The sequence below is a fragment of the Cynocephalus volans genome, chromosome 16 (assembly GCF_027409185.1).
Source record: "Cynocephalus volans isolate mCynVol1 chromosome 16, mCynVol1.pri, whole genome shotgun sequence".
Taxonomy (NCBI): domain Eukaryota; kingdom Metazoa; phylum Chordata; class Mammalia; order Dermoptera; family Cynocephalidae; genus Cynocephalus; species Cynocephalus volans.
The window spans coordinates 45,931,162-45,958,329 of record NC_084475.1 but is presented as its reverse complement, the minus strand read 5'-3'; the positions used below and the strand labels follow the sequence as shown (position 1 = coordinate 45,958,329).

Genomic DNA, 27,168 nt, shown 5'->3' with positions numbered 1-27,168 from the left:
TGATGCATTTTCCATCTGCCACATAATAAAGTATACCTCTAATTAGTACTTCTCACTCAATATTATTATTACTAAGCATAATTGCACATTAATTGTAATGCACTATAATTTTGATTGCTTATTAAAAATTTATCTCCTTCCTTTAGGAACTTCCACTATTTAATACTAACAACTGTCCTCATGTTCCTAAGGAAGCAGATAATTTTGCTTGTAGGCTACAGGCTTACTAATCATTGTGTGCAGGTAGATTGTGGCATAGCGTCAGTCCTCTGAAAACTTACAGTCTTAGAGGAATATATGTCATTTTCTTTTTTGGTAAAATTTCACATGCCTTTGATATTCATGCTTATTAAACATCTATAGTATACTAGATGCTGTGTTGGACAAAGGAAATGTGATAGAGCATAGCTGAGCAAAGTTTCATAATTACTTTATAATCCCATATTAAAACTTAATATAGGGCCGGCCCCGTGGCTCACTTGGGAGAGTACGGCACTGGTAGCACTGAGGCCATGGATTCGGATCCTATATAGGGATGGCCGGTGCACTCACTGGCTGAGCGTGGTGCAGACCACACTGTGCCGAGGGTTGTGATCCCCTTACCAGTCCAAAAAAAAAAAAAAAAATATATATATATATATATATATATATATATATATATATATATAATTGAGATCTATAGGAAATATTTCCATATTTTTTTTCCAGGGTAAATAATTCAAATTTCTTTAACCACTTTTGTCTTTTAAACTCCATGAATCCCAAACTCCATTAACTTAAATGTTGGTTAAACAATTTTTGGCTATTTTATTAGTGTTATGAAATTTCATGGCTGAAAAATTCCCTGCTAAAATCAAATGAAACCTGTAATGAATCAATGAGGACAAGAAACTTCCCTAAATGAAATAAGGGTACAGTCATTCAAGTCTGCTAGAACAAAATGGTCAGCCCCTGCTCCCCTGCAGAAGTACACAAAGTACTTGTCTCAAAAAGTTTCCTTGCTTCCCTAAGATGATTCTTTAAGAAGGAAAAAAATTAGAAAATCATTCAATTTTTCATAAATAACACTTCTAACACATCACAATACTAACTGTTCTGTTGTCTCTTGGTTGGGCCTCAAATGAAAATTGCTTTCCACACAGGTTTTTTCATTTACAAAAAGAGGGGGCTTGAGTTCATTTACATCGTTAGAAAACAGCAACCAATATTTTGGGGACGAGGGTGTCATCACTACAATTACAACCATAAGGATGAAGTGTGTTGTGCCCTTTTTTACCTTCTTTATCCTCTGCCTTTATTTTTGCTTTTCATATTTGTTTGTAAGATACTGTCACATAAGAAATAAATGTAAATGTCATTATGAAAGACTTGGCAATTTTTTTGGCAATTTCATGTATCTAAGTTAAAGATGGTAACGTTCAAGTATGAATCATTTCCTAAGGTAAGCTGAGCATTAGTTTGTACCTTTGTTTCACCAGGTCCATTCATTTCATATCTATTGACACAGGCATCTTTGAGTATGTCCTGTTCACATATTAGGGACATTGTTATTCATAATAACATTGTATTGATGCTGCAGTTGAACTATGATAGTATTAGTGTAAGAATCAAATGTCTGGATGGTGAGACTTAGGTTCTTTTGTTTACAAATATAATTACAATTAGGACCAAAAATAAAAAAAAAAAAGAGCGGAAGGACAGTTAATGTGAATGCTGTTATCTCTAGGCAGTAAGATTTTTGTAGATTCTAATTTTTTCTTATGCTTTTTTGTTATTTCCATGTTTCTACAATGAAGAAAAATAAGTGAAACCAGAGAAAAAGAAGAAATTGTAGTTACTGCTTACTTGTTTTTTGTTTGCTTGTCCTCCTAGGCTTGTCTGGGCTTTTCTTCCTATATGGTATTACTCTCCCAAGAAGTCTTTCCTAGTAATACATGAGTTTGTATTACTAGGCCCTAAAGATAAATACATTAGTGTAGCTGGCTTTGATTCTTTTTTTTTTTTTTTTTTTTAATTTGGTAAACTACGTTTGTAGATGGATTCTTGCATGTGTTTTGGTGCAAACTGATACTTACAGCTTTATGTATTTGCAGATGTGGATAAGAGTCATTTGAGATGAATATATTAAGATGCAGGAGAGGTTTGAGGAGATATGAAAAACTGTATGGTAGATCTTGTAGGCTGACCATATTTTACAGATATTAATTAAAAGTCATTCATCAACATTTCTCAGGCCCAAGCTCCTAGACTGTAGTTCAGATTAAAGTTCCAGTGTATTTAAAATGTTTCTACCTTGATCCATGACTACTAAAAGTTACTTTCCAAACTGTGTTTTAAAACTATAATCATGGATATCTTTGCTGCTGCTGTCCAAAGAAATACCTCCTAATTCTTTCATTCTTAAATTTCTATATTTTGGAAAAGTGAGTTCTCTCCTATGCCCCTTCCCCCTTTTTTCTTTTCACAATTGAAAAATTTCAATTTGAAGGAAAAAAATCCTGCAACTATCATGAGACATGAAAGAAGATAGAATAAAATTGAATGCCTTTGGAGTTTTGGGTAGTACAAAAGAGCAAGGAATAATTTGGTTTATTTGTTTTTTCCCATCTAATATTTTTAGGTACAAGCCTATGCAGAAAGTGGATGGGGTTGCAGATGGTTTCACAGGAAGTGGTCAACAGACAGGCACATCTGTTGAGCAAACTGTAATTGCCCAAAGCCAACATCATCAACAGTTTTTAGGTATGTTAAGGTGTAATGCATATTAGTTGCTATTAGGATTTTGAAAAGAGAACAATAACAGTCTTTTCTCCAAGCACAATGTCTATTACAGATGTTCATTACATAGAAATACTTTTTGGTGCTGAAACTATGCACATCTCTTATGTGATAGTTCTAGTTCATGTCTACTTTCTCATTTTTACTAGAGCTCATTTTTAAAAATCTTGAGCTGTGTAGGACTTTTAAATGCGTATGAATTAAAAGCTTATTGTTATGAAATTGTTTTCCTGAATTTGTATTAATTGGCTTATGTGATCAAAATTGTGTTGTGTTTACTTTAGTAACTTAAAGTGCTGAAAAGAATTCTAATCTTCTGTGTATAAAGTTACATATGCATATAGCCTCAGATTAGAAAAAAAATATTATAAGATTTTTAATAGTCATTTATTCTTTTAAATAAAACACAGTACTTCTATTTTTATAATTTTGTAGAAGGTATATGTGTTTCTTGTTATTGAAAGAGATAGCAAGAGGAGCTTGAACATTTTGTATATTCCTGCCATAGCCAAAGAGGCAAAAATGACACATTGACAACTCTTCTAGAGATGAACATGCATAGTTTCCATACAACAGATCAAGATGAGTAGAAGCTATCAGAGTGAGTGTGTGTGTATGTGTCTGTATGTGTGTATATGTGTCTATGTGTACTTCCTGACAAAGACAACTAATATACATGCTCAGGTTGTAATAGCTACTGAAGTTGAAAACATGGCAGCATTTCCCAAACCAAAGTCCTCAGGTGTATTTTTGTGGACCGAGAGCTTTCAGCAAGAGTTTTATTTTTTATTTTGTGTTTTTATTTCAATTATAATCTTTTAAGAAAAATAAAAGCATATTCTGGATTACCTATATGACTAGAAATACTGCTCTGCAATTTTAGTTTCCACATTTGTATTTGAATTTATGATAAGACAGGCACTGAAGTGAATTACATTAATGGTCCAAAGCTAATGGGAAAAGAACAGAGAGAAACTTACTATGTAAATTATGCCTTCATCCCAGGGAAAGGCTAAATGATGTCCCTAAGCTCTGTGTGGAGGAAAGTTTCACAATCATTTGAATATAGAACAGTAATGGGAGAAGCAGTCACCACGAAGTGCATGTTGGTGTAGACCTGTCAAACTCAAAAGATCCTGGGCTGCAGCAGCAGTCGATACTGTGTGCATGTTGCGAGAGATAATTTAATTACAGATAAACAGCATTGTCCATCACATCAAATTAATGTTGTTAAGTTTAATGTTATTTTTGTATTTTCTTTTGTATTTATTTTGTAGTTCTTTTGGTTTATGATTATATGAGATGTATGAACATGATGAGTTTAGATTCATTTTTTATATAGTTAAGTTACATAATAGAAATAACTAAGATTAATATCGGCAAGCTCAAGATATTTTTCTTTTAATAGGGATCCTGTATTGAGAGACATTGTGATATGTGATATACTATCTCTAATATAATTATAGTGAAAATTTAGTTTCTACAAAATTTTTGAGTATTTCCTCTATTATATTTTGTGCTGATGATGTTGCTAAGTTTCGCTTGCAAGATATTAATATGAAAAGTCCTTGCTCTTTGGACCTCTGATCTTTAAATTTTTTTTCCTTTTTAGTCTTCTTAAATTTTCCCTCATTAATCTGTAATTGGCACCATGCCCAATAGCTTTTTTCTGTTGTGTTGTCATGGTAACAGATGCATCTCGAGCACTTCCAGAGTTTGGAGAAGTTGAAATCTCTTCTCTGCCAGATGGTACTACCTTTGAGGATATCAAGTCACTGCAGAGTCTTTATCGAGAGCACTGTGAGGTAAGTCTTTTTAAACATAGTATGAACACATGCTAAGTTTTGCCAGACAACTTGCTAAAACAAAGTAATAAAGCTTATTCCTAGAGGACAGATGAAGTTAGCACTAATTCTGTTGAGCATTTCTTTCAGCACTGATGAATTTATTTTTCTACTTTCTTGCTTCAGAGTGGAGAGGTGAGGAATGTAGGAAAGTGAGAATAAATTGTGTTCTCCATTTCTTAAGCTTAGCCTAATATGAATTTTTTTATTGCAGCAATTCCACTTCTAGATGTTTATCCTACAGAAATACATTCATAAGGGTGACTTACAAGAGTACAAGGGAATTTCTTGCATTATTCTTTTTAATGCAAAAGATTGGTTTTAATTTGATTTCTAATAGGTAACTGGATAAATAAAATACGATATAATCTATAGAGTGGAATACTACATAGCCATTTAAAAGAATAGGCAATTCTAAAAATACTGAAATGGAACAAGCTCTGGGATTTAGTGTTAAAGGAAAAAGGAAGATGCAAAACAATGTATATAATATATTATCATTTGAGTAAAAAATAACATGTATACACATCTGTAAAGTAGTTAATAGTAGTTACCTTTGTGAAGAAAACTGGATAACGAGGAGTTGGGGAAGAGAGACTTAATTTTTCAGTAGACCATTTTATTACCTTTTGAATTTTGCACTATAAGTGTGTACTTCTATTAAAAATAATTTCTAGAAATATTTAATAAAGCACTTTAGATGTTTCCTCCAGGGATCATTGGGGCTCTAGTTTTGTTTGTTTTGTTTTATTTTTGTGGTTAATCAAGCTTCCTCTGGTGTTTTCTATCCCTACTTCTATTTTCCCTCTGAGTATCCCACATCAGAGTTGACTACATTGTCTAGGATGAAAGCTCTCTCCATGCCAGCATATTAATGTACCTGCAGCTCACCTAGTAGAAAGGGGAAAACAGATTACAGTAAGAGTTTTCTTAAGTGCCTCTCCTTTGAAAGAGGATTCTATTTAGAATTTAAGTAGCTTTATTTCAGGGGTATTTGTGATGTATTTAGGAGTAACAGATAATCCTTTGGATTTCCTGGACAGTCCTCCTGATTGCTAATAATACAGTATACAGCAAGAAGTCTCAGCTCATAGCATTCACAGATTTTTTTCCCACTCTAGACATAAGAATTGCTTGAGTGAATCTGAGTGTTTGTCAAGGGTGCTAGAATATTAACAACCAAGGGCAAGTCCTGTCCTTATTAACAAACATAGCATGTGCCAGAAGTGTTCTTCAACATGCCCTGCCAGTTCCCAACATTTTTTGGAATGAGGAAAGACACTTAATATTCATTTTCCATTGACTACCGGGCTTTTCCCAATGTTAGGGAATTTCTGATTATCCTTATGTGTATAGAAAAAATTTCTTTCTTTCTACATCTATCATCATATTCAATAAATATTTGTGTGAAGGTTCTCTAAACAGTTTCTCATTTCTCTTTGTTCAAGTAAATCTTGCCCTAAGCAAACCAGCCTATAAAAATATAATTTAGATTTGTTTTTTGTTTCCCATATTTGAGTATGATTACTTCCATTGCTAAAGAATGTACAGTAATATTGCTCTAAGTGCCAAACTCCCCCAATAATATTAAAGTATTTTTTGGATTACAAAATTTTTATTAATATGTCGATTTTCAGGAATAAATATATTCTGTATGAAGAGATGGGAACATGTATAGTAATTAATCTCTGTGGGAAGTGGCAGTCCATAATGAACTCCATTTATTTAAGAGTTACCAGTATGCATGTCATCTCTCTCATGGGGCAGAGTAGCATATGTAAAAAAGAAGCATTCTAATTATTTTTTCTAGTCAAACTTCCAGACATTTGAAATATAGCTGCCCGAATCTCATATCCAGTCCTATAAATAGTCATTTGTCCCAAACCAGTAGAATATGGATCACTTTAATTTGTATTTGCCTATATATTTTAGTCTGAACATATTTGAAAGTGGGTGGATAAATGATAAAATGTTTTATTCATTTGTAAAACTTCCTCAAATGAGGCTGATGTGAATGTTCTTTTTAAAGAGTTATTTGACATCATTTAATTTGCATAGATACTGAATTTAGGATGAACTGAAATTCTTTACTTGCCTTATTTTATTTCACATTTCTTATAATTTATATTTTTAAAGGAAGATTAATATACCCACTTTGCCTATTGTTTGGAATTCTCACAATTTATTAATCAAAGATATTTTATAAGAATCACTAGTTTTGTTATGTAAAGAACAAATACAATTTTCTATAAAAGTTGCTGCAACTGTTTTTTTTTTTTTTTCTTCCTTTTAACATTTGTCGTATTCTTAACAGCAGTCTCAAAGATAGAGATATGTACGATACTATGTAAGGTATTCATAGTTGCTTCACACTTTTAGAGATGTCTCTTGGAATGTGCCTAAGCTACAGTTGAGGAGCACTTATAATAATTCACCTCTTGAGAAGGTTTTGATTTTTGCCTGGGATGAGGGACATCTATGTCTATATGCTCTTTATTTTCAGAGCTTGCATTTTGCATTTTTACTGTTGCTGAGGAGTGTGTTAATTAATTTGTCTTTTTCCTTCCATTTTCATTATTCATCTACTTGCAACATTTCCTACTAGCTCACAGAAAGTACCCCAAACAGATTTTGTTTAGTATTTGAACTGGTCTTAGAGTGTTTTTAACATCAGTTATTCTCTGTATCATGTATAAGGCCAAATATACACAGGTGACACAAACTCTAGAATTATGAAGTTATGGTTTGCTCTTTTTGCCTAAAATACTCAGACTCTCTAAACTGCCCCTTATTACCTCTTAACCTTCCATGAATTTTGTAGATCTTGATGGGGGGCTATCTTACCTGTTCTGATCCTAAATGCTGAAGACATCAAACACGTTATACTTACTACTCCTGTCTTTTAATGCTCAAAATAATAACAGAATCATGTGTTCTTTGCACAAAAAAGTTATTCTTTGGTTTTATGCCTGCTTTTATCTGAAGATTAATTTATAAACTAATTGCAATGGTAGGGTGAAATTAAATATGATCATTGAAAGTTAATAGGGAAAGTGGCAGATTTTAGCATCATTTAAAAAATGTCATCGGTGCAGCTGAGAAATGGTTCTAGAAGATAAAATTAAGGAGAAAGAGAAGGTAAACCCCCAAGGTTAGAAAAAGGGTTGATCTTAAAGCTGGACTCTAAAGGAAGTATGCAGAGATAGGATTGGATTCTCTGAAGTTGGATGGAAGGCATTGTGTGTCCAGATTGGTGCTTGTTATGTATGTCTTTTTTCTGCCTAGAGAGGCACCATCCTCTGAAGGCCTGCTGAGTCCATGGTTTTTCTCCCAGCCTCTGGTGGCTGGGAACATTCTAGAACCCACTGTCAGCAGCCTTAGACAGAGCTACTTCAGCCCTAACTCTGTCTGCCACACATAAGCACCTCCACACCCTCTGCTTCTGCCCCTTGTGATAGCCAGAGGTCACCTAGCTCCAAGGGACTGATGTAAATTGAATCTATGTCTGTACCTTCCTGGATCCTAAACAGACAGAGTGGCAGCAACTGTGAAGGCAGAAGGAAGCAGTAGATAAAGGAATGACAGAAAACTAAGAAAGAAAATGGAGAGGAAGGAAAGCCAAGTGTGAAAATGGAGAAAATGAGAGGCAAAGTGAGGATGGGATATGAGGCCATTATGAGAGAAAATAAGTTATCCTGCTTTATCTTTCAAGGGTCATTTTCTTTTTTTTGTTTTTCTTTCTTTCTTTCTTTTTTTTTTCTTTTCTCCTTGCTAATATCTTTGTTTTCTCCACTTCCATTGATAAAATTTAGGTGAGTTTACCAATGTTGCTAACTTATGAGCTCAAGAGAGATTTTTACTACATAAAATCTTGACCTGTTAGGCTCTCTTTATACATCCCCATAAGTCATATTATAAGATAATACTGATACCATTTTGTTTTTAGGCAATATTGGACGTTGTTGTGAATCTTCAGTTTAGCCTGATAGAAAAATTGTGGCAAACATTCTGGCGCTATTCTCCCTCTACTCCAACCGATGGCACTACTATTACTGAATCAAGGTCAGAATCGTTATTCTTTTCCAATTCATTTTCATGGCTGAGTAGATGCTGCAGCTAATAAATTAGAAATATGTATACCAGTTGTGAACTTTACCTTATAGCATTAAGTGGATAGACTAATGCTTTGGCCATCCTAGAAATAAACCACAAACTGCTCTCTTGAGGTTTCAGAGTGTGCATATAGTTCCCATTTTTTATTGATTTGGGGGACTGTGGTAGAGCTATTTCATCCTCATGGAATTACTATCATATCTGCCCTTCATATCATCAGAAAATATTAATGTGCATAGACAGCTCTGGGGGAGTATTTTTTTATAGATATATATATATATATATATCCAGTTGTATGGCATCAGTGCAATGGTGGTATAGTTCTAACCTCAGTAATATTTGGTAAACTTAAACTATTTTTTAAAGTCCATTTTCTTTTTTATCCTCATTTGCCATCTATTCATTTCCTACATTTATTCACACCAGCAATCTGAGTGAAATAGAAAGTCGACTTCCGAAAGCAAAGCTGATAACTCTGTGCAAACATGAGTCTATCCTGAAATGGATGTGTAACTGTGACCATGGGATGTACCAGGCTTTGGTGGAGATTCTCATCCCCGACGTCCTTAGACCTATTCCTAGTAAGTTAAATGCAGACAACTACGGATGCTTTTGTTCTCATACGTTCCACCCAGGAAGTTTCGAGAAGTGACGTTGCAATCTAGAATGACTCTAATTTTATTTAGATTTGCTAAATAGAAAACACACAACACAGAATATTCCATGAAAGCAGCTAGAGCAAAACTGTAGTAAAAGGGGAAAAATTGATCTGTTTGCCAATCTTTCATTTTCTTTGCAATAAAATAGTTAACCTGCAGATGTGACAGCCCTAATAAACTAATTGCAAGAACACTCCCAGGCCAGTCAACTATGTAAAAGTTATTCTACCCAAAGACACAGTCTCCTTTGTAAAGCCAAAAAGTATTGAAATCTGTAATTGTGAGGCCAGACTCTTTCATGATTGCTTTTGACTTGAATTTATCTTGGTTTCTGGTGAAGTTGAATTCTTTTATAAAAGCATTTACTTTGTCACCTGTATCATGTTAAGAGCTACAAATGCAGTTTCCATTAGCAGTAATGGTTAACTGGCATTTTGAGAGAAAAATCTATGTAACTACACAAGCATTGTATTCCCACTGTGAAGCAAATGGAATTACATAGATAGGTTAGATTACCTTTTTAAGTGATGGTGCTTTCTAAACTATCTTGTAGCAAACAAAGCTACTTTTTGCAAGTATCAATATAAATGCTTCTACAGATTCTGTTAGAGGCAGTTGAAATTATTTTACACCTACATCTGTATAAGCACATACTAGTGACCTTAACTTTTAAAGAAATGGGACTGTTTGTACACCACAGTAACATTAATAAAGTAAAAGCAGTCTTCTATCTTGTGGAATTGGCAACCATGTACTTCAAGTACACTGTTCACACGTGATTTGTGTTAAATTATTATAGGAAATATAAAAATAGGGATTTAGTAGAAGAAAAGTGGAAGATAGTAACATTTGTATGTTTATACTTTTTTGTAAATATGATGGACAATTGTGGAAGGTATGAGTTCTCTCATATGTTCCCTACCACCTTAAAATATATGCTTAGACATATTTATGTATAATATCAATGAATACACATAAGTTAATGTAAAGGAATAAGTAAAAAAAGAAATCCAGTTGACATCGTCTCCCAATTTCATAAATTGTTAATGTGTTCCACTATATCTGTACCAAGTTTCCTGACTAAAGATTGGTTAAAAGTGATGTTGTCATGGAAAATTTCACTGTATAAATTCTCTACTGATTTATGTTCCAGAATCTGACTTTCCTTGTTTTTCTCTTGCTCCCTGTGCTCTGAGTGATAATCTCTAGAGATGTTTAAAAGAAGTTGCATAGGGTAGCTCATTAGCCTGTGACATCTTGCCACCTAGGTACAGCTTCTCTCATGAGATATAAGAAGGGATGTCAGCAAGTGCTTTCTTTTTTGAGGCAAATCAACAACATCAGTATTCATTAAACAGTACTAAAATCTTTTGCTTCTGTATGTTAGCATCACAAGACATTAATTTATCAATTTAACAGTTTCCTAATTTAGATTGCGTATCAGTTTTAGTTGACTTTAAGCCTCATAAGTTTAAATACACAATACACTTGACCTTTGTCTTTTGCAAATTTGGATTTGAAAACCAGTTTATTCTGTCAGGTAATTTGTCTCTACTACGTTCAGCAGACAACCGAATAGTTTTAGTTTCTCTCAAATTGTAAGATGCATTAATGTACCACCAGACCAAGGAAATTTGGAAATGTAATTCCCATTCAACAGTGAGGCTTAACAAAATAAAGCTTAAAATACAGTTTAGTAGCTACCTTCTGATTGTATGCTTTTTTAATATTAATTCTTGAGCAGGTTGAGACAGGTCAGTTTTGGAATAGATTTTCTATTCCAAACCATCCATTCATGAACCTTTAAAAGTTGTTAGAATCAGTCTGCACAATTTTGTACTTATATGAATCCCTATAGAGAGAACAAGCTTAATTTTATTCTTAAAAATTGTATTTTCCTGGCTAGTACTTTACTCTATCATTTTCTGTCCAGACTGGATTTCTTTTTTCAGCCAAAAAAAAAAAAAAAAAAAAAAATCTGCACATCACACTAATTTAAAGTCAGCTTGAAGTTACTGTATTCTAAAATACATTTATCTGAAAATGAAAAAAAACATAATTGTAAAGTATAAGAATTCACTGGTAACATTTAAATGTACAATTACGACTACATTTAAAGGTGACATTTAATACAAAAAAAAGTAAATGAAATAAAATGATTTATTTTATGATCTCTCTTGCATCAAATTTATCTAGATAAAACAAGGCCCATTTAAAAAAAATTTTTTAAAGTAACATTTACAGGTTCTTGGGGCTTTTCAGATTTAATAATTATTACATAGTCATTGTGGAAAAAATGGAAAATGCAGATTGCCAAATTGAAACTTAAGTAAAATTTTACTGTTTCAAAAAGGGTTGTTAATTTTTTTTCACTCTTTTTCATTTCCATTCATGCCTGCCCTCCATGGTTCTAGTACATAATACAACAGAAAAAAATTTTTTTTTCTTTTTTCTTTTTTGGTTAAAGTGGGAAGCTTTGGAGATTTCAAAAGATTAGTTTTCAAGAAATTTCCCATTCAGTGTTTCCAACAGGTGATTCTCATGGTTAAGAGTCCATCTTCTTGAGTGTTTTTCCTAATCACAATTTAGGCCATTTCAATCTTTTCTGTCATATGACAAATTAAATAAATATTTTTTAAAAAAATTTAGCTGTTTTATTATTGAAATAGTAAAATTTGTATCTTCTGCAAAGAACTTGAGTAAACTAAATTATTTCTAAAACCTGCTTTTAACAAAAATAATAGAGAAGCATCTTATACTCATTTGAGCACAGAAGAAAAACCAAGGAATTTTTTAATATTCTTGGGATCCTTGGCCAAAAATGTCACTTCTCTGTTTCATATGGTAGAATATGTATTTTGATACTTACCACATTACGGGGAAATTACAGAGGTTAATTTTATGGTGTGGGTACTTCAAACACTTACTTATTAAATAGCTAAAATGCTCCCTACACTGTGGAGGCCTGGGCACAGAGGAAATAAAATACTATTGACTGAATTACTTGTTGAACAAGAGAAGAATTCTGTCTTTTAGTATAGCAGATTCCTACTTGTAAAATGGTCATAGTCATCACTGATAACTGATGATCATCATTTTATGACCACCATAAAAACTCCTGTTATTGTACCTATCCCTATTTCAGGTTTTAACAGATATATGAAGAATATTGAATGTACTATTTTAAGATTATCTTAAGAATATTGGTCTCTGTGACAGTAATTTTATCACACTGATTTTTTATCTCTACCTGTCAAATGAAATGGAAAATAGTTATCCGAAATGTTCAAGTCAGACAATTTTAAGTTCTACCTTACTTTTCAAAAAGAGTGAGAGATAACTACTCCAATTTGTAGGTTCTAGTGCAGATGCATAGAGAAAGAGAGAATGCTTTGCATTGTTTTTCTTTCTAACTAGAGAAATGAAAATAGGTTAAGAGCTTAACAAAATTCAAGATGAAGAATTCATAAAGAAAATACTTAGCCTTTGAGCACAAAACTGTTAGTGAAAAGAGTGTCTCGTCCAAGATAGAAAATTCCATAAGTATATTCACAACTGGTATATGTTACTATAAGCAAAAATGTTTGAATATTTTCATATCCCAAACAAAGTGTCATAAGTATCTGGGAATGAAATAGCTTTAAAAGAAGAAAAGCCCAAAATATAATTCCTGGATGCTTTAAAAAGCTAGAATACAATGTTAAACAAAGTTTCATGAATGAGGACAATATAAGTTCTGTGCTATATCAGATGTTGTGTACACGTGTTGTTTTCCCTTATTCTCGCATAAAGAATAATGTTCTTTGGTATCTTTTTCATTCTGCTTTTATTCCTTAACATTTAGGTGCCTTGACCCAAGCCATTCGAAATTTTGCAAAAAGCCTTGAAGGTTGGCTTTCCAATGCCATGAACAATATCCCACAGAGAATGATACAAACCAAGGTACACATTATGTCTTTGCTTTTTCTTTTGTGTTTACAAAATTGCTCTGAACTGTGAACTTTTTATGTGTCCTATCAAATGGTATTATGTAAGATGTGGATGTTATAATATATAGAACCTTCTCAAACTGATATTTATATTTAGATTTTATAACCATGTAGTAAAGAACTTGCACAACGAGACTAGAAAAGCATTTTAAGTGTGGTGCGTGTACAAGCCCTTTTCTAAAATATCATAAGTATTTTTTATACTTCTATATATCAGAAGTATATTCTAAACTATGTATCAGGTACAGTTGATTCTCTGTATCCATGGTTCCACATTCATGGAGTCAACCAACCACTGATCAAAAATATTTGGGGGGGAAAAAAAACAAGAAAAAAATACCAAAAAATAATAAATATTTTAAAAACACAGTATAACAACTATATACATACCATTTACATTGCATTAGATATTATAAGCAATCTAGAGAATTTAAAGTATACAGAAGGATGTGTATAGGTTATATGCAAATACTCTGCCATTTTATACCAGGGACTTAAGCATCCTCAGATTTTGTTATCTGTGGAAGGTCCTGGAACCAATCCTCCAAGAATACCGAGGGGCAACAGTTTATATATTCTAAACTGTGTATCAGAAGCATGTAAACCATACGTGGGTACTTCAAAAAGTTCATGGAAAGATGTGTATTATCTTTTAATTCTATTTTTCCATAAACTTTTCCAAATACCCTTATATATGCTTAATTTCAGATATTAAAAAGAATAGCCTAGAATGTTCAAATGGTTCCCATTTGAAGGAATTTTAGATTTTTTAAATCCCTTACTATATTCACTGTATTTTAAATAGTTTTTGTAAATCAACATTCTTTTGCTTTTTCAAGTTGTTTTATTTTTATTTATTTATTTATTTCATTGAAACAGTTGATTATACATGTCTGTGAGGTACAGAGTTGAATATCAATACCTGTGTGAATTATATGATGCTCAAATCAGGATAATTAAGATATTCAGCATTATACAATGGAATTGTTTTTTCGTGACCCTTTACCAATTCTTCCTTTACCTCCTCCTCCCTCCCCCTCCCCCTTTCTGCCTCTGGTAACCTCTGGTAACCTTCTCTCATTTTGAAAGTTCATCATACTAGTGTGATTGTTGTATCTTTCTTTCGTTTTATTTTTTAACACTGGGCAATGCTTTTGTGAATCAAGTAATCATTTCTTTAAATGAACAATTATAAGTGATTGGAATATATCAGGAATATGGAGTATTTAGCTAGTGATATGAATTCTAGTCTCCTACCAGTCTCCTACATCTTCTACTAGCCGTGTTTCTTTAGTTTAATCTGTGAACGTACCACCATGGCAAGAGTGGACTGATTCTAAATTTTGTCTAAATTTGGGTACCATAAATCACATTCGTGGCTTTACGTCAGTGACTGTATCCACTATCAGACAAAGTTGATAGAAGTTCTTGTAGCTATTAAGTCTCTATGGGAACACAAGTAGCAGGCAGTTCTTTCTGCTTTGGTCTAAGGTTTGCAATGTAACTTTCTATCTCTAAAACATATAGAAGGCAACGTTTCATTGATATGCCCACCTTAGATGGTTGCTCTATAGCTACGTTGTCAATATAGTAGGGCCAGCCACAGGTGGCTATTTAAATTTGAATTTTAAATTAAAACAAAGAGAAAAGAAAAATGTGGGGCTATTGAGCACTTGAAATGTAGCTAGTGCTGCATTTCAAGTGTAGCTAGTGCTACACTTCAAGTGTTCAGTGGTAACTAGTGGCTACCATATTAGGCAGAACATAGGTAGAGGATTTCTGTCATTGCAGAAAGTTCCCATTGGCAGCACTGATGTAGAGTACCACATGGAGGTGGGCAAATGAAATTGGAGGTTCTATTTGATTGTTATGGAGGAATCCTTTCCAACTTGCAAAGTCAGTTATATTTGTAACAGTCCCTCAAACAGCTGAAAGTGCTCCCCTTCCCAGTGTCATCAAAATGAATGTGGTAGCAATCCAGCTGCAACACTGGTGTCCAGAGTTGATTTGGATGATTTACCATGATGAGGGTGCCTTCTGCTCTTCCACCCTCACTGAGATGTAGCCATTTTTCAGATGAGCACTCAGTCAATGAAGACCGTTTACCTTGACAGAGGAAACAGCATTCCAACAATTGTGGCCTTTGGAATCAAAATGCCTGGGTTCAAATCCTACCATTGTAATGGAGTTTCTGTGCAACCTTGAGCGAACTTTAACTTCTTTAAATCATAATTATGTGTCTAATAGGGTGGTTATGAGAATTAATATAATATATGTGAGGTACTTAACCCAGTGCCTGGTGCATAGTATATAAATAATTAATATTTAATGTTAATTAAAGCAAACCACAATTAATATAAATGACAAAAGTGGAAAAAAGTATAAGTCTCCTTCTTTGAAGGTGTGTGAGCTTCCCCCCAAAGTCTGTATAGACCTAAAACATCTCACCATCAAGACAGATCAGGCTTTTCCCTGTGAACACCCTCTACTACTCAGCCAAATGACTATTCAACTATTTGCTTCTTATATACCTATAGTGATTTAATACAGTACCATACGTTCCTATAAATATGTTAAAATTTTAAAGATATTTTTTGAATGGCTAGAAGCATTAGATCTACTATGCATGTAACAAATTCCATGAGATCATGAGGTGTGGATATTTATCTAGACATTTTTTGGTATTATTTTTGATATCTCTCAACAAAAACTGGCTCATTCAGGGTCTCAGCAAGAGACAAATGTTGCGTTCAAAGGGGAGGGGGGGTAATAGAAGAGAGTTTAAGAAGAGTTTACTTTGAAAGGTGTGGACAGAGTTGAGAACACCAAGGAGGAATGGTAAAGCACCCCAGGCCTAGTGATAACAGGAGTCCTAACAATCCCTAGATCTGAATGGTAAGGGGTGAAAGCTATGGCATTAGGAAGTCCCCTCCTTCCCATAGGATGGTGATAGCTTTAGAAAAGGAAAGCAGGCTCTGCTCAAGCAGGGAGGGAACAGAGGTTGTGGGAAATAAATACTCTGACCACTCTTTCTTCCTGTCTTCCACTCTCCTACCAGTGCCTATCATTTGCCAGATTCAACCAGAAGCCAGAGGGCAAGGGAGAGTTAATGTAGTCCATTTAGTCAACCTTCCTGGACACAGAGCAGGATGGAGAAAAATGGAGAGTAGATTTTAAGAGGCAAATGGAGAGATTTCCTGGATAGCCCTTATTTAAAGTTCATTCTGAAAAAGAATTCTTCTAGTTGCTTGTCTCAGGTAAATTTATTAGCTGTAAAGGCTATGAACTCTCATTTCACTTCAGAATTATCCAGGTTTCTATAAAATAAAGGTAATAAGAATTCATCTGAATTGTAGTGCTCTGAAAAGGTTTTTTTTTTTTTTTTTTTTTTTTTTTTTTTTTATCCAGTTAAAAAAGTAAGGCCATATAGCTTGGTTTTCCAAATAAAAAGATTTTTTTTTTATTTGCTTATTTTCCAGTTGACTGCCCTAAAAAGGGTGAAAAAGAAATGAAACCCAACATTTTTCCTTCTTCCCTATACAAAGTCATTTATTGCTGTGGATAAGTAGTTACTTGTAAGACTCGTTTAATTAATACTGCACTCTGATGTCGAAGAATGTGGGAGTTTGTTTTAGTCTTTACCTCAACCTGCTCAGAAGGAAAATAATACTTGGTTTAGAGATTTAAATGCTATAATTTACAAGTAAACTCTCTCAGCAGATAAGTGTCAGAGGGAAGCATTTAAAATTTGGCAAGGGAAAAGAGAGGTGAAGGTTGCAGTGGTTTCTTTTACCGGAGGAAAAAAAAGTCCCAATTTAATTGGGTTTTTTTATAGGTTGCCGCTGTAAGTGCCTTTGCCCAGACTCTGCGAAGATACACATCGCTCAATCACCTGGCCCAGGCAGCTCGTGCAGTGCTTCAGAATACTTCCCAAATCAACCAGATGCTCAACGACCTCAACCGTGTTGACTTTGCCAATGTCCAGGTACTCTGTTTTCTGGCAACACATGTCTTTTAAGGAAAGATACCTTCTTAATTAGGATCATCAAATTTCTTTTTGAAGTCTCATCCATACATAGGCAGCATCTGTACTCACAGTGTCGTGTAAGAGGGGAGTTTTACTCAGATATGACTTCATTGCTCTTGTGGTATGTGGTTAACTTAACGTCTGCTAAGATTTATGCTCCTAGAAGGCAACATAATATAACAAACCCTTGAACAACATGGATTTGAACTGTGCAGGTCCACTTCTACATGGATTTGTTTCAATAAATATATTGGAAAATTTTTGGTTAGGTATGTCATAAATGCGTAACATACCTAACCAAACAGTTAAGTAGCATACCTAACAGTAGGCTATTACTAGTTAAGTAGTTAAGTATTTAACTACTACTTATGTAAGGACTCAGGTGCAACCCCCAAGCCCCAACCCCTAGCAGGGCTCAGGGCAAAGCAACGCAGCTCAGCCATGACCTGGGGGAAAGTGCTCAATGTCCTTAAGTTTTTGGAGAGTCAAAAGTTACAGGAGGATTTTTGACTGCACGGAGGTCAGTCCCCCTAACCAGGGTCAACTGTAAATTATCAGGATTTGCTGAATAACTAATGAAGTAACGAAGATCACAGTCACTGAAGTTAGAAAGGCAAAAAATTAAACTCTTTCATATACTAGCTGTGGGATCTTGGGCAAGTTACTTAACTACTCTGGGCTTCATTTTCCCCACTTTATAACACCTGTCATAGATTATTGTTTACATATTTAGTAATTTTCACTGTGATACCCACAAAGATATTTCTGTTTTTTAGTGGCCCACCTTGAAAGAACTAAGAGAAATTCTGTTTCAGATTTTACTATAGGTGCCTGGTAAATATTTGTTTACTTCAGTAAGAATTAGGTGCAATCAGTTTGGCTATTTTGATAATTCAAATAAAAAAATACTTTTTAACCTTGTGATCAAACTACTCACTTGTATTTTAAAGTATACTTTTAAAATAGCTAATTTAGGAATAATATGATAGAATTCCAATAAAAATTTTATTTCTGACACTAAAGTAATAAAGCTAATTGCTGCCATATAAAAACAATATCATTGCTCACCAAAAGCATAAGCAACACCAACAATAAAATTATGTAAACTAAACATAATCAAAATTTTAAACTTTTGGGTTTCATAAGATACCATCAAGAAAGTGAAATGACAGCTCACAAAATGTGAGAAAATTTTTGTAAATCATATATTTGATAAAGGACTTACATATAGAATATGTAAAGAACTCTTACAACCCAATAATAAAAAGACAACCTGATTAAAAAATGGGCAAAAATCTGAATAGACATTTCTCCAGAGAAAATATATATAAGCCAATAAGCACATGAAAAGATGTTCAACATCATAATCACCAGGCAAATGTAAGACAAAACCACAATGGTGTACCACTTTATACACATTAAAATGGTTATAAACAAAAAGACAGATAATATCAAGTATTGGTGCAATGTGGAGAATTTGGAACTTCATATAGTTCTGATTGGAACATAAAATGCTACATCTGCCTTGGAAAACAGTCTGTCAGTTTTTCAAAAAAGATAAACACAGAGTTACCATATAACTCAGCAGTTCCTCTCCTCAGTATGTACCCAAGAGAAATTAAAATATGTCCACACAAAAACTTGTATGTAGGTGTTTATAGCAGCATTATTTGTATTAACCACATAAAAGTGGAAACAACTCAAATGTCTGTCAACTGATAAATAGATAAACAAAATGTGGCATGTCTATATAATGGAACATTACTAGGCAATAAAAAGAAATGAAGTGTTGATTCAGGCTACAACATAGATGAAATGTGGAAACATGCTAAGTGAAAGAAACATGCACATATTGTATGATTCCATTTATATGAAATATCTAGACTCGATAAAGCTATAGAGACAGAAAATAAATTAGTAGTTGCCTAGGGCTAGAGGATTGAGGCAATTGAGAGGTGACAGATAAGGGTTGTGGGGTTTCTTTTAAAAAAAATTGAAAAAGCTCTAAAATTGGTTGTGGTGAATACACTAAACTCTGTGAATACACTAAAATATGCCTTGAACTGTATAAATGGATAAATTGTGTAATATGTGAATTTTATATCAATAAAACTGTTAAAAATTCTATTGTTTTAAAAAGAACTAATTAGTAATTACATTTCCTAGAAATTTTAACCCCTGCTTCTTGTCTAGTTTTATCATTTAAAGTATATCAAAAAAGTGATATTTAGGCTTGATTTATTTTAGTGTACAATAGATTTAGATAAGTTCATTGTGATATTCATGGATTAGACTCAAATCCGATGTAAAGTTTTTTTTTAAAAAAAGTATCATCTAGGGCCAGCCCCGTGGCGTACTCAGGAGAGTGCAGCGCTTGGGAGCACAGCGGCACTCCCACCTCAGGTTCGGATCCTATATAGGGATGGCCAGTGCGCTCACTGGCTGAGCGCGGTGTGGGCAACACCAAGCCAAGGGTTGTGATCCCCTTACCGGTCACAAAAAGGACAAAAAAAAAAAAAGGTATCATCTATTTATCTATATACAAATACACATACATACATATACTTACAAACAGAACTTCTACAACTGTCTCAGGTTTAGAGTACTACTTTATGTATGTCAATGGAATTTACATTAACTAGTTTAATAAGAATATAAGTTCATATTGCTTTAAAATCTATATTGTAATTTTTATTTCAAATCTTCATTCAGAAAAGATATTTTTAAAAGTATCTTAAGAAAAGTTGAAATAGTAAGGCAAATTCTAATTGCAAAAAGTAATTTAAGCTCAATAACAGATTTTCTTTAAAAATTTTATTTTGTCGATATACAATGTGGTTGATTATTGTGGCCCATTACCGAAACCTCCCTCCCTCCTCCCTCTCCTCCCTCCCACCCAACAATGTCCTTTCAATAACAGAATATTTTTAAGAATGATTTTTAATAATATCTGGGAAAGGTTTTATATGTTCTGTTAGCATTATTTTTATATGAGTATTTGTGTGTCTGCAGTCCTATTAAGTATTTGTATGAGTGAGTTCTTCCCTGGTTACAAACACCAACCTTGAGAACACCTTTGCATGTAAATGGTCAATTATATGTCTACTCAAGCACTTATCCTCTGCTCATCAACTTTAAGACTACCCTTTCTCTTCCTCTCTTCTCAACGGTCAAGTTTTTCTGGGTCGACCATGACAGTCATTAGTGCTGAAACCAGTATAATGAAGCATCTGCCCTCCAAAACCTCTTTCTTTTCTTCAGAGAACCATGAACAGTGGCAAGCCCTTCATTTCTCCTACGTTGTACTTCTCACAGCTCTGTTCATCTTAATGAGTACTTCTCACAGCTCTGTTCATCTTAATGAGTAATCTGTTTCTCAGGGTAGCATATTTCATGTTTAACTCCCTTGTTTCTTTCCTTTTCTGCTCTTAAGCTTTGCCAGGTTCTCTTATAGCCCCCTACCCCTCATTCCACTTCCATCAACCTTTCCTGGTCATTTGGAAATTGTCCCTGTCCCTTCAAGATTAACCTCAGTAAGACTGACAAATATAAGAGTGATGCTCCTGTAATAGAAAACTTTAGTTTAAAACAATGAAATTACATGTAAGTGTCAATATTATAGTACTCTAAGATCTTGAAAGTATTGAAAAGTTCCACTCAGGATATTCATAAATCTTTTTTCACTACTTCGTTTTCCTCTAATTAAATCTTCATTTACTCATGCATTCAAGATAATTTTCCTATTGCACTATAATTGGTTTTCTGTGTCTTTTAATTGATAGTATTACAATAGTATTGTTCTCTAATTTTTTGTGTAAACAGATAATTTTTCATCTGCTTATTATGAGCTAAGTAGTTTTGGTGAGCTGACCTGATAACCTAAGGATTGCCTATACTTGTGTTTCTGTGTTTAGAAGGCATCTGATTTTGAAGTTACTGACTACTTACCATTTTGGGTATTTTTTTTTATAAGTTAAGAACATTGTAAAATCTTCATCCTTAGATTTTTTAATTTACAAAATTGAAATATCTAAATTCTTTTCACAAGGGAATTTTTACTATATACTTCATTGTTATACTAACAATCTAAAGAATAGTAAAATGAAGTATAATACAAAGCAGTTTGAAAAGCCAAAGTAATGTGCTGTGGTTTTTTTTCTCTAAGTTAGGTTTTAGATTATCATCTTCTCTTGTCAAAAACTATCAAGTAAATAGTGAATTTGAATTTATGGTAAGAGATGAAATTAAATTCTTCCATGGATACCTGTAAGTTCCTCTTCCCTGTTATCAGTGTACAAACAAACAAACACAAACAGCCTTTCCTACAGTGAGTATAGAGTTTCAGTGTTGCAAGATGAAAAAGCTCTAGAGATCTGTTGCACCAGAAGGTGCATATAGTTAACACTACTGTGCTGTACACTTATAAATAGTGAAGATGGTAAGTGTTATGTGTTTTTTACCATAATAAAAAAAATGCTTAGACATTAATGAAAAAAAAAAAAACTTCCCTCATTGCTTTCTTAATGATCAAAGTTTTTTTCCTGAGTACTCCTTCCATGTGTACTCTGGACTCCTAAATTAATATAAAATTTAATTAATATAAAATTTCTGGGAGTTATTTGACACAGCATTTATGAAAAGATCTTAACTATTCTTATATAAATCTATCATATAGAAGTAAGTGCAAAAATAAGCAAAGATGTAGTTACAAGATTGCTAATTCCAGCTTTATTTGTAATAGCAAAAAGTTGGAACAACAAATGTCTAGCTATATGGGATTGATTATATAAATAACGATATATTCATGCAATGAAACAAATTTATTCACTGAGCAATAAATATAGTTCTATATTTGCCTACATGTAAGGATGGTTATCATATATCATAAGTGAAACTAAATAGAGTATCTAGTAGAACATATAGTATGATCCTCTTTTATTTTAAATATTTATATATGCATAACATAACTAATAAAATACTATAAATAATAGAAATATAAATGTAAGAAAAAATATTATAAATATATACATAAATAATACCGAGTATGCAAATATATGCATAAATATATATTTATATATGCTGGTGAAAAGCTTGAAGGGTATATATATCAACATGTTATAGTTACTGCTTAGTGTTGCCATTTTGGGTATTCTTAATATTTTGTTACTTTTTGCTTATTTGTATTTTAAATTGTTTCCATAGTCATATTTTAGTGTATTTAAAATATTTAAAAGTGATATTTAGGGGGCAATGTCTGAAAGAATTTGTGATTAATTAGGTAAGAGAAAAAAGGACAGTAGATGGTATCAGCATCTAAGATATAGCAGAAACAGTAGGTTTTCCTGAAGAAATAAAATGAATTGAGTTTGGGGCATTTTGCATTTAAAGTGACTCTAGGTTGAAAATGTCCCTTGAATAGGTAAAGTCTGTGGAATCAGGAGAGATGCTGGAACAGGGGATGGATATTAGGGATTTATTCAGTTAAAATTGTCAATTTTAATGAACTTATTTTCTGATAGAATATAGAATAAAAGCTGTAGATACTCTTCAGAAAAATACTTACATATTCACAATGTTTTATATAGAGAATTAATATCTTCGCAGATACCCCTCCAAAGAAGCCCATCTTGAAAACACTTATCTGGGCACAATGAACCCAGCTTTAAAATTCTTGTTAAATTTCATTTCTCTTATTTTACACTTAGGGAAACCAAGGCCCACATAGATCATATTAATTGCTTGAGGTCAGTTTGGTTGATTCAGGACCTAGATTAAAATCCATGTTTTCTGACTCTCAGTCAAATGTTATATTGCCACCTAATTGTATTTTGACCTTGAGAGAATAGTTTTATTAATCTTAAAATACAAAATAGCACTGGAAACATCATAAAACTTATAGCAACCACTGAAAAGTAGCCTTATATGTTCCTGTTTTCATTGTTATTACCAAACATGAAATTTCCCAAGCAGAACCAGAAGGCAAATTGCAGTAATCAAATTTTTTGTTAGGAAACATGTCAACATTTTCTCAAAAGAGTTTTTGTTGTTGTTGTTATTGTTGTTTTCAATTCTGTGAGTTAATTTGCATTCATAGCCTTGCCTTCATAGCCCTTGAGATTTCTGTTCTCAGTCCATAAAACTCATACAGCATATGTTCCTACCTAGTATCATTCAGTGCTTTTTTCGGTTTTAATCTTGAGAGACCACTTTTGGCCAATTGAATCTATTTACTCATCTGACTTACCCTAAATCTTCTCAAATGAATTGGTTTTAAAGTTTTACCTGATGGGGGAGAAAGGAGAACTTTTGAAGGCAGTATGAAAACTGAGTAGAATGAAAGACCCAGCATACTCTAGGTTCAGACTTCTATTTTTCTTAAGAAATCATGTATTTTAGTCTTTTACACAGACCAACTAATGTGGAAAAACCAAGTCATTCTTATATGTCACTTCACTTTTTCATGTACCAGAATGAGCAAGGTACAGTATTAAACCGTTAAAACTGATAAAGGTGGTGTTTGTTTCCTTAACAACTGACAAGTAGTTGCTCATTTTCTTGATCCATTTAATTGTTTGAAGCTTTTAATCATAATTTCTTGTTCATGGTCTGTGTGCTGACATTCAATGAAAAGATGCTGAATTGAACTTTTCCTTTGCTTTCTGTGTACCGTCCCAGGAACAGGCTTCCTGGGTGTGCCAGTGTGATGACAACATGGTTCAGAGACTAGAGACAGATTTCAAGATGACTCTTCAGCAGCAGAGCACCCTGGAGCAGTGGGCTGCATGGCTGGACAATGTCATGATGCAAGCACTGAAACCCTATGAAGGAAGGCCCAGTTTTCCAAAAGCTGCCAGGCAATTTCTGCTAAAATGGTCTTTCTACAGGTATCATCTTAATTTTTCCTAAGCTTTCTTCATATTCTATACGTGGGTGTGTGTGTGTGTGTGTGTGTGTGTGTGTGTGTGTGTGTGTGTGTGTGTGTGTGTATGCTTCTCTGACAAAAGAAAAGAAATGAATGAAGTCTATAGTTTTTGAAGTCTATAGTCTATAGTTTTTTATAGTCCTTGTTCTAACTATCTTCAACCCAATTCATTGATTATAACATCATGAAAATGTACCAGGAGATTTATGGTAGTAAACTTTCTGCCAGGAATCTCCTCTTGCTCAAAGCCCTAGAAGTTCTCAGATGGGAACATCTGAGATTCCAGTCTAGATAATGTGTCCAGCAATAATCAGAAAAGGGCTACAGTCCTCCCTCTGGCAACATACATGATTTAAGCTTCTTTCTTGAGGCCTTAACACCATTCTTCTTTTTCTTCTATAGTTCAGTGATCTTCCGGCTGTGGTCCCTAGACCAATAGCTTCACTTACCACTTAGAAACATGTTAGAGGTGCAAATTCTTAGGCCCTTCCCCCAAATCTACCTGACTCAGAACCTGTGGATCAGCAATCTGTTTTAAAAAGTCCTTCAGGTGATTCTGATGCATACTTAGAACTATCTAGTCAATTGCTTGATTTTATCAATTACAATTGTTTTCAAACCTGGCTGTACATTAGAATTAATGTTAAAAAAAAAAAAAGGAAAAAACAGAAAAATCTTACGTGCGTCCTAAGACTTACTAAATCAAAATCTTAGTGGTCAGGAGGTAGTGATTAGAAATGGGAATAATATGGATTTCTTTTTTTCAGAAAGCTTTGTTGGTTATTCTGATGTACAGCCAATAACCTAATAAATAGTCACATGGCTTATTAATAATAGGACTCACTTTTTGACTGATATAATATAGACAGAAATGTATGTTTTGTGAACGTAGAAGTACCCCAGAAGAGAAAGGCTTTCTGATTATCAAATGTTGGGATGAACTGTTGACCATAGCGCTGCCACAAGGGTTAAAAATGGCATTTATGAGCTGTGTAGGTCAGCATTTATACCACATGTATATAGGATAGAATTGGCAGATAGAGTTCTATTTCATAAGATAAATTAGGTGAGTTATATTTTTAACCCTGGTTTGTTCTTGTGATAAGAGTTCATGTTTTTGCTTCTTTAGATAAAGGCGGACCCACTGACTTGGGCCTAAAAGCTATATCTCCTTTTGGTATAGGCAGATCTAATTTAGATCCTATGCAGCCATCCAGATATCAGAAAGTAGTGACCACAGGATATACCCTTGACTGTGGCAGTGGGTGCACTATGGTCATCATCCAGACATCAGTGGTGAGTCTGAAGCTACTTGTGAGGAGAGAAGGTATATGAGTAAGTAATAGTTTAGGAACTAGTAGTATTTGTGAACCCAGTAAACCTAGACTATAGGATTTCCATCTTGCTTTGACCATTTTTATAAAGATGGAAGCAGAGGTCTTTTAATAATGATGTGAGTTGCTTGGGTTTTTATCATAAGTGACTTTTTTCTTTCTCAGCTGATTTGGTCCAGTTCTTATTTCTTAAACTGAAGTAGTGGTATAAAGCCACAATATATGTTTAATTAATAGTTAAGTTATTATGTATTGAAAATAGCATTTTAGTGTCTAATCCAGGGTCAAATGCAGTGAAGGAAAGTCTGCCAATTTTTGCTGTTGTTTTGTTTTTGTTTTTGTGGTAATATGATTACATAGTTCTGCCTCTCATATATTTAATACTTTTAGCCCATGTGATTTGAGAAGCACATTATTAAGGTGTTCTCTGACTCTATGACCCACTGGTATGCTTCAGTGAAGCCAGTGATGGATTTGGATCTAGGTGTTAATAAGAAATATGCTGATGACAAACGTAAGTTTTCCCTCCAAATACGGAGGGAAGATTTGGAAAGTATTGTCACGGTGTTATCAAAGTAGATGCAGCAACAGTAGTAGTTATGGTAGAATTCAAAATTTTAATTTGAGAACATTTCTTAAGATTCCAAATATTTTCCAATTTGCTTGAGTTGATTTTTTATTCATCAATATTTTTCTCCAGAAAATAGTATAAGTGGTATATGTGCTCCATGAATGATTGATGAAACAGCAGTAACACTGGCTGGCTGTTCTAAAACTTATATGACCAAAGGCAAAGTCCATCCTCTACATCAGAAAAAGCAAGGTGTTTTTTTCCTCCTACTGCTTTCTTATGTTGTTAGTGTCAGACTTGCCCTTACTCCTTCCTGTGGGATTTTTTTTTCCTATATTTAGTTGATATCATTTTAGAAGTACACCCCTGGAGCCTTTGTCTCCACAGAGATCTGTTGCAGGTATCTTGAAAGGAAGGAAAATTACTTACTTGTATTTCTTGTTCTCTGCAGATATACAAACCCAGTAGATCATCATTTGCCTGCCCTCTGTCCTCGCAGAGTTGGGGATAATTGGCTTGTTATTATTAGACACTATTATGGTTATTATTTTCATTTCAAAAAGACTTGAAGGCGTACAGTTCAGGGCCGCAGAAGGAAAGGCACATTCAGACAGATGCATACCTCCTGCTGGTAGACAAAGTCAATAGCTTAGAAACTTAAGCGCCTTTAATATCTGAACTGTTTTTTACTGAGGCATAAGAACATATTGAGTAATGAAAACTGCATTCACAAACTATCAGAGAAGTAGGATTAGAGTATTTTTTAAATGTTTTTGGCTTTGTAAATGCCAAAAATTTGTAAATTTGTAAATGCCATTGTAAGCTTGGCAGTCACATACACAAACCCTTCATGTTCTGAAATCAGATACTTAATCTCATGATTTCTAAAATTCTGTGTATATATTTACATGCATAGAAATATAGAAAAGAT

General features: G+C 33.6%; 1 protein-coding gene across 5 annotated transcripts in view; it reads left to right on the top strand.

The window, feature by feature from the left end:
• Positions 1–27,168, top strand: part of RFX3 (regulatory factor X3) — a 281,067-nt gene that overhangs the window by 225,321 nt on the left and 28,578 nt on the right. For all 5 annotated transcript variants that reach the window (XM_063080722.1, XM_063080724.1, XM_063080725.1 and 2 more), the window contains 7 exons: positions 2,621–2,742; positions 4,471–4,583; positions 8,569–8,684; positions 9,162–9,316; positions 13,239–13,336; positions 17,219–17,368; positions 24,086–24,294. In XM_063080722.1, the coding sequence (XP_062936792.1) occupies positions 2,621–2,742; positions 4,471–4,583; positions 8,569–8,684; positions 9,162–9,316; positions 13,239–13,336; positions 17,219–17,368; positions 24,086–24,294 (963 nt within the window). The remainder of the gene's footprint in view (positions 1–2,620; positions 2,743–4,470; positions 4,584–8,568; positions 8,685–9,161; positions 9,317–13,238; positions 13,337–17,218; positions 17,369–24,085; positions 24,295–27,168) is intronic.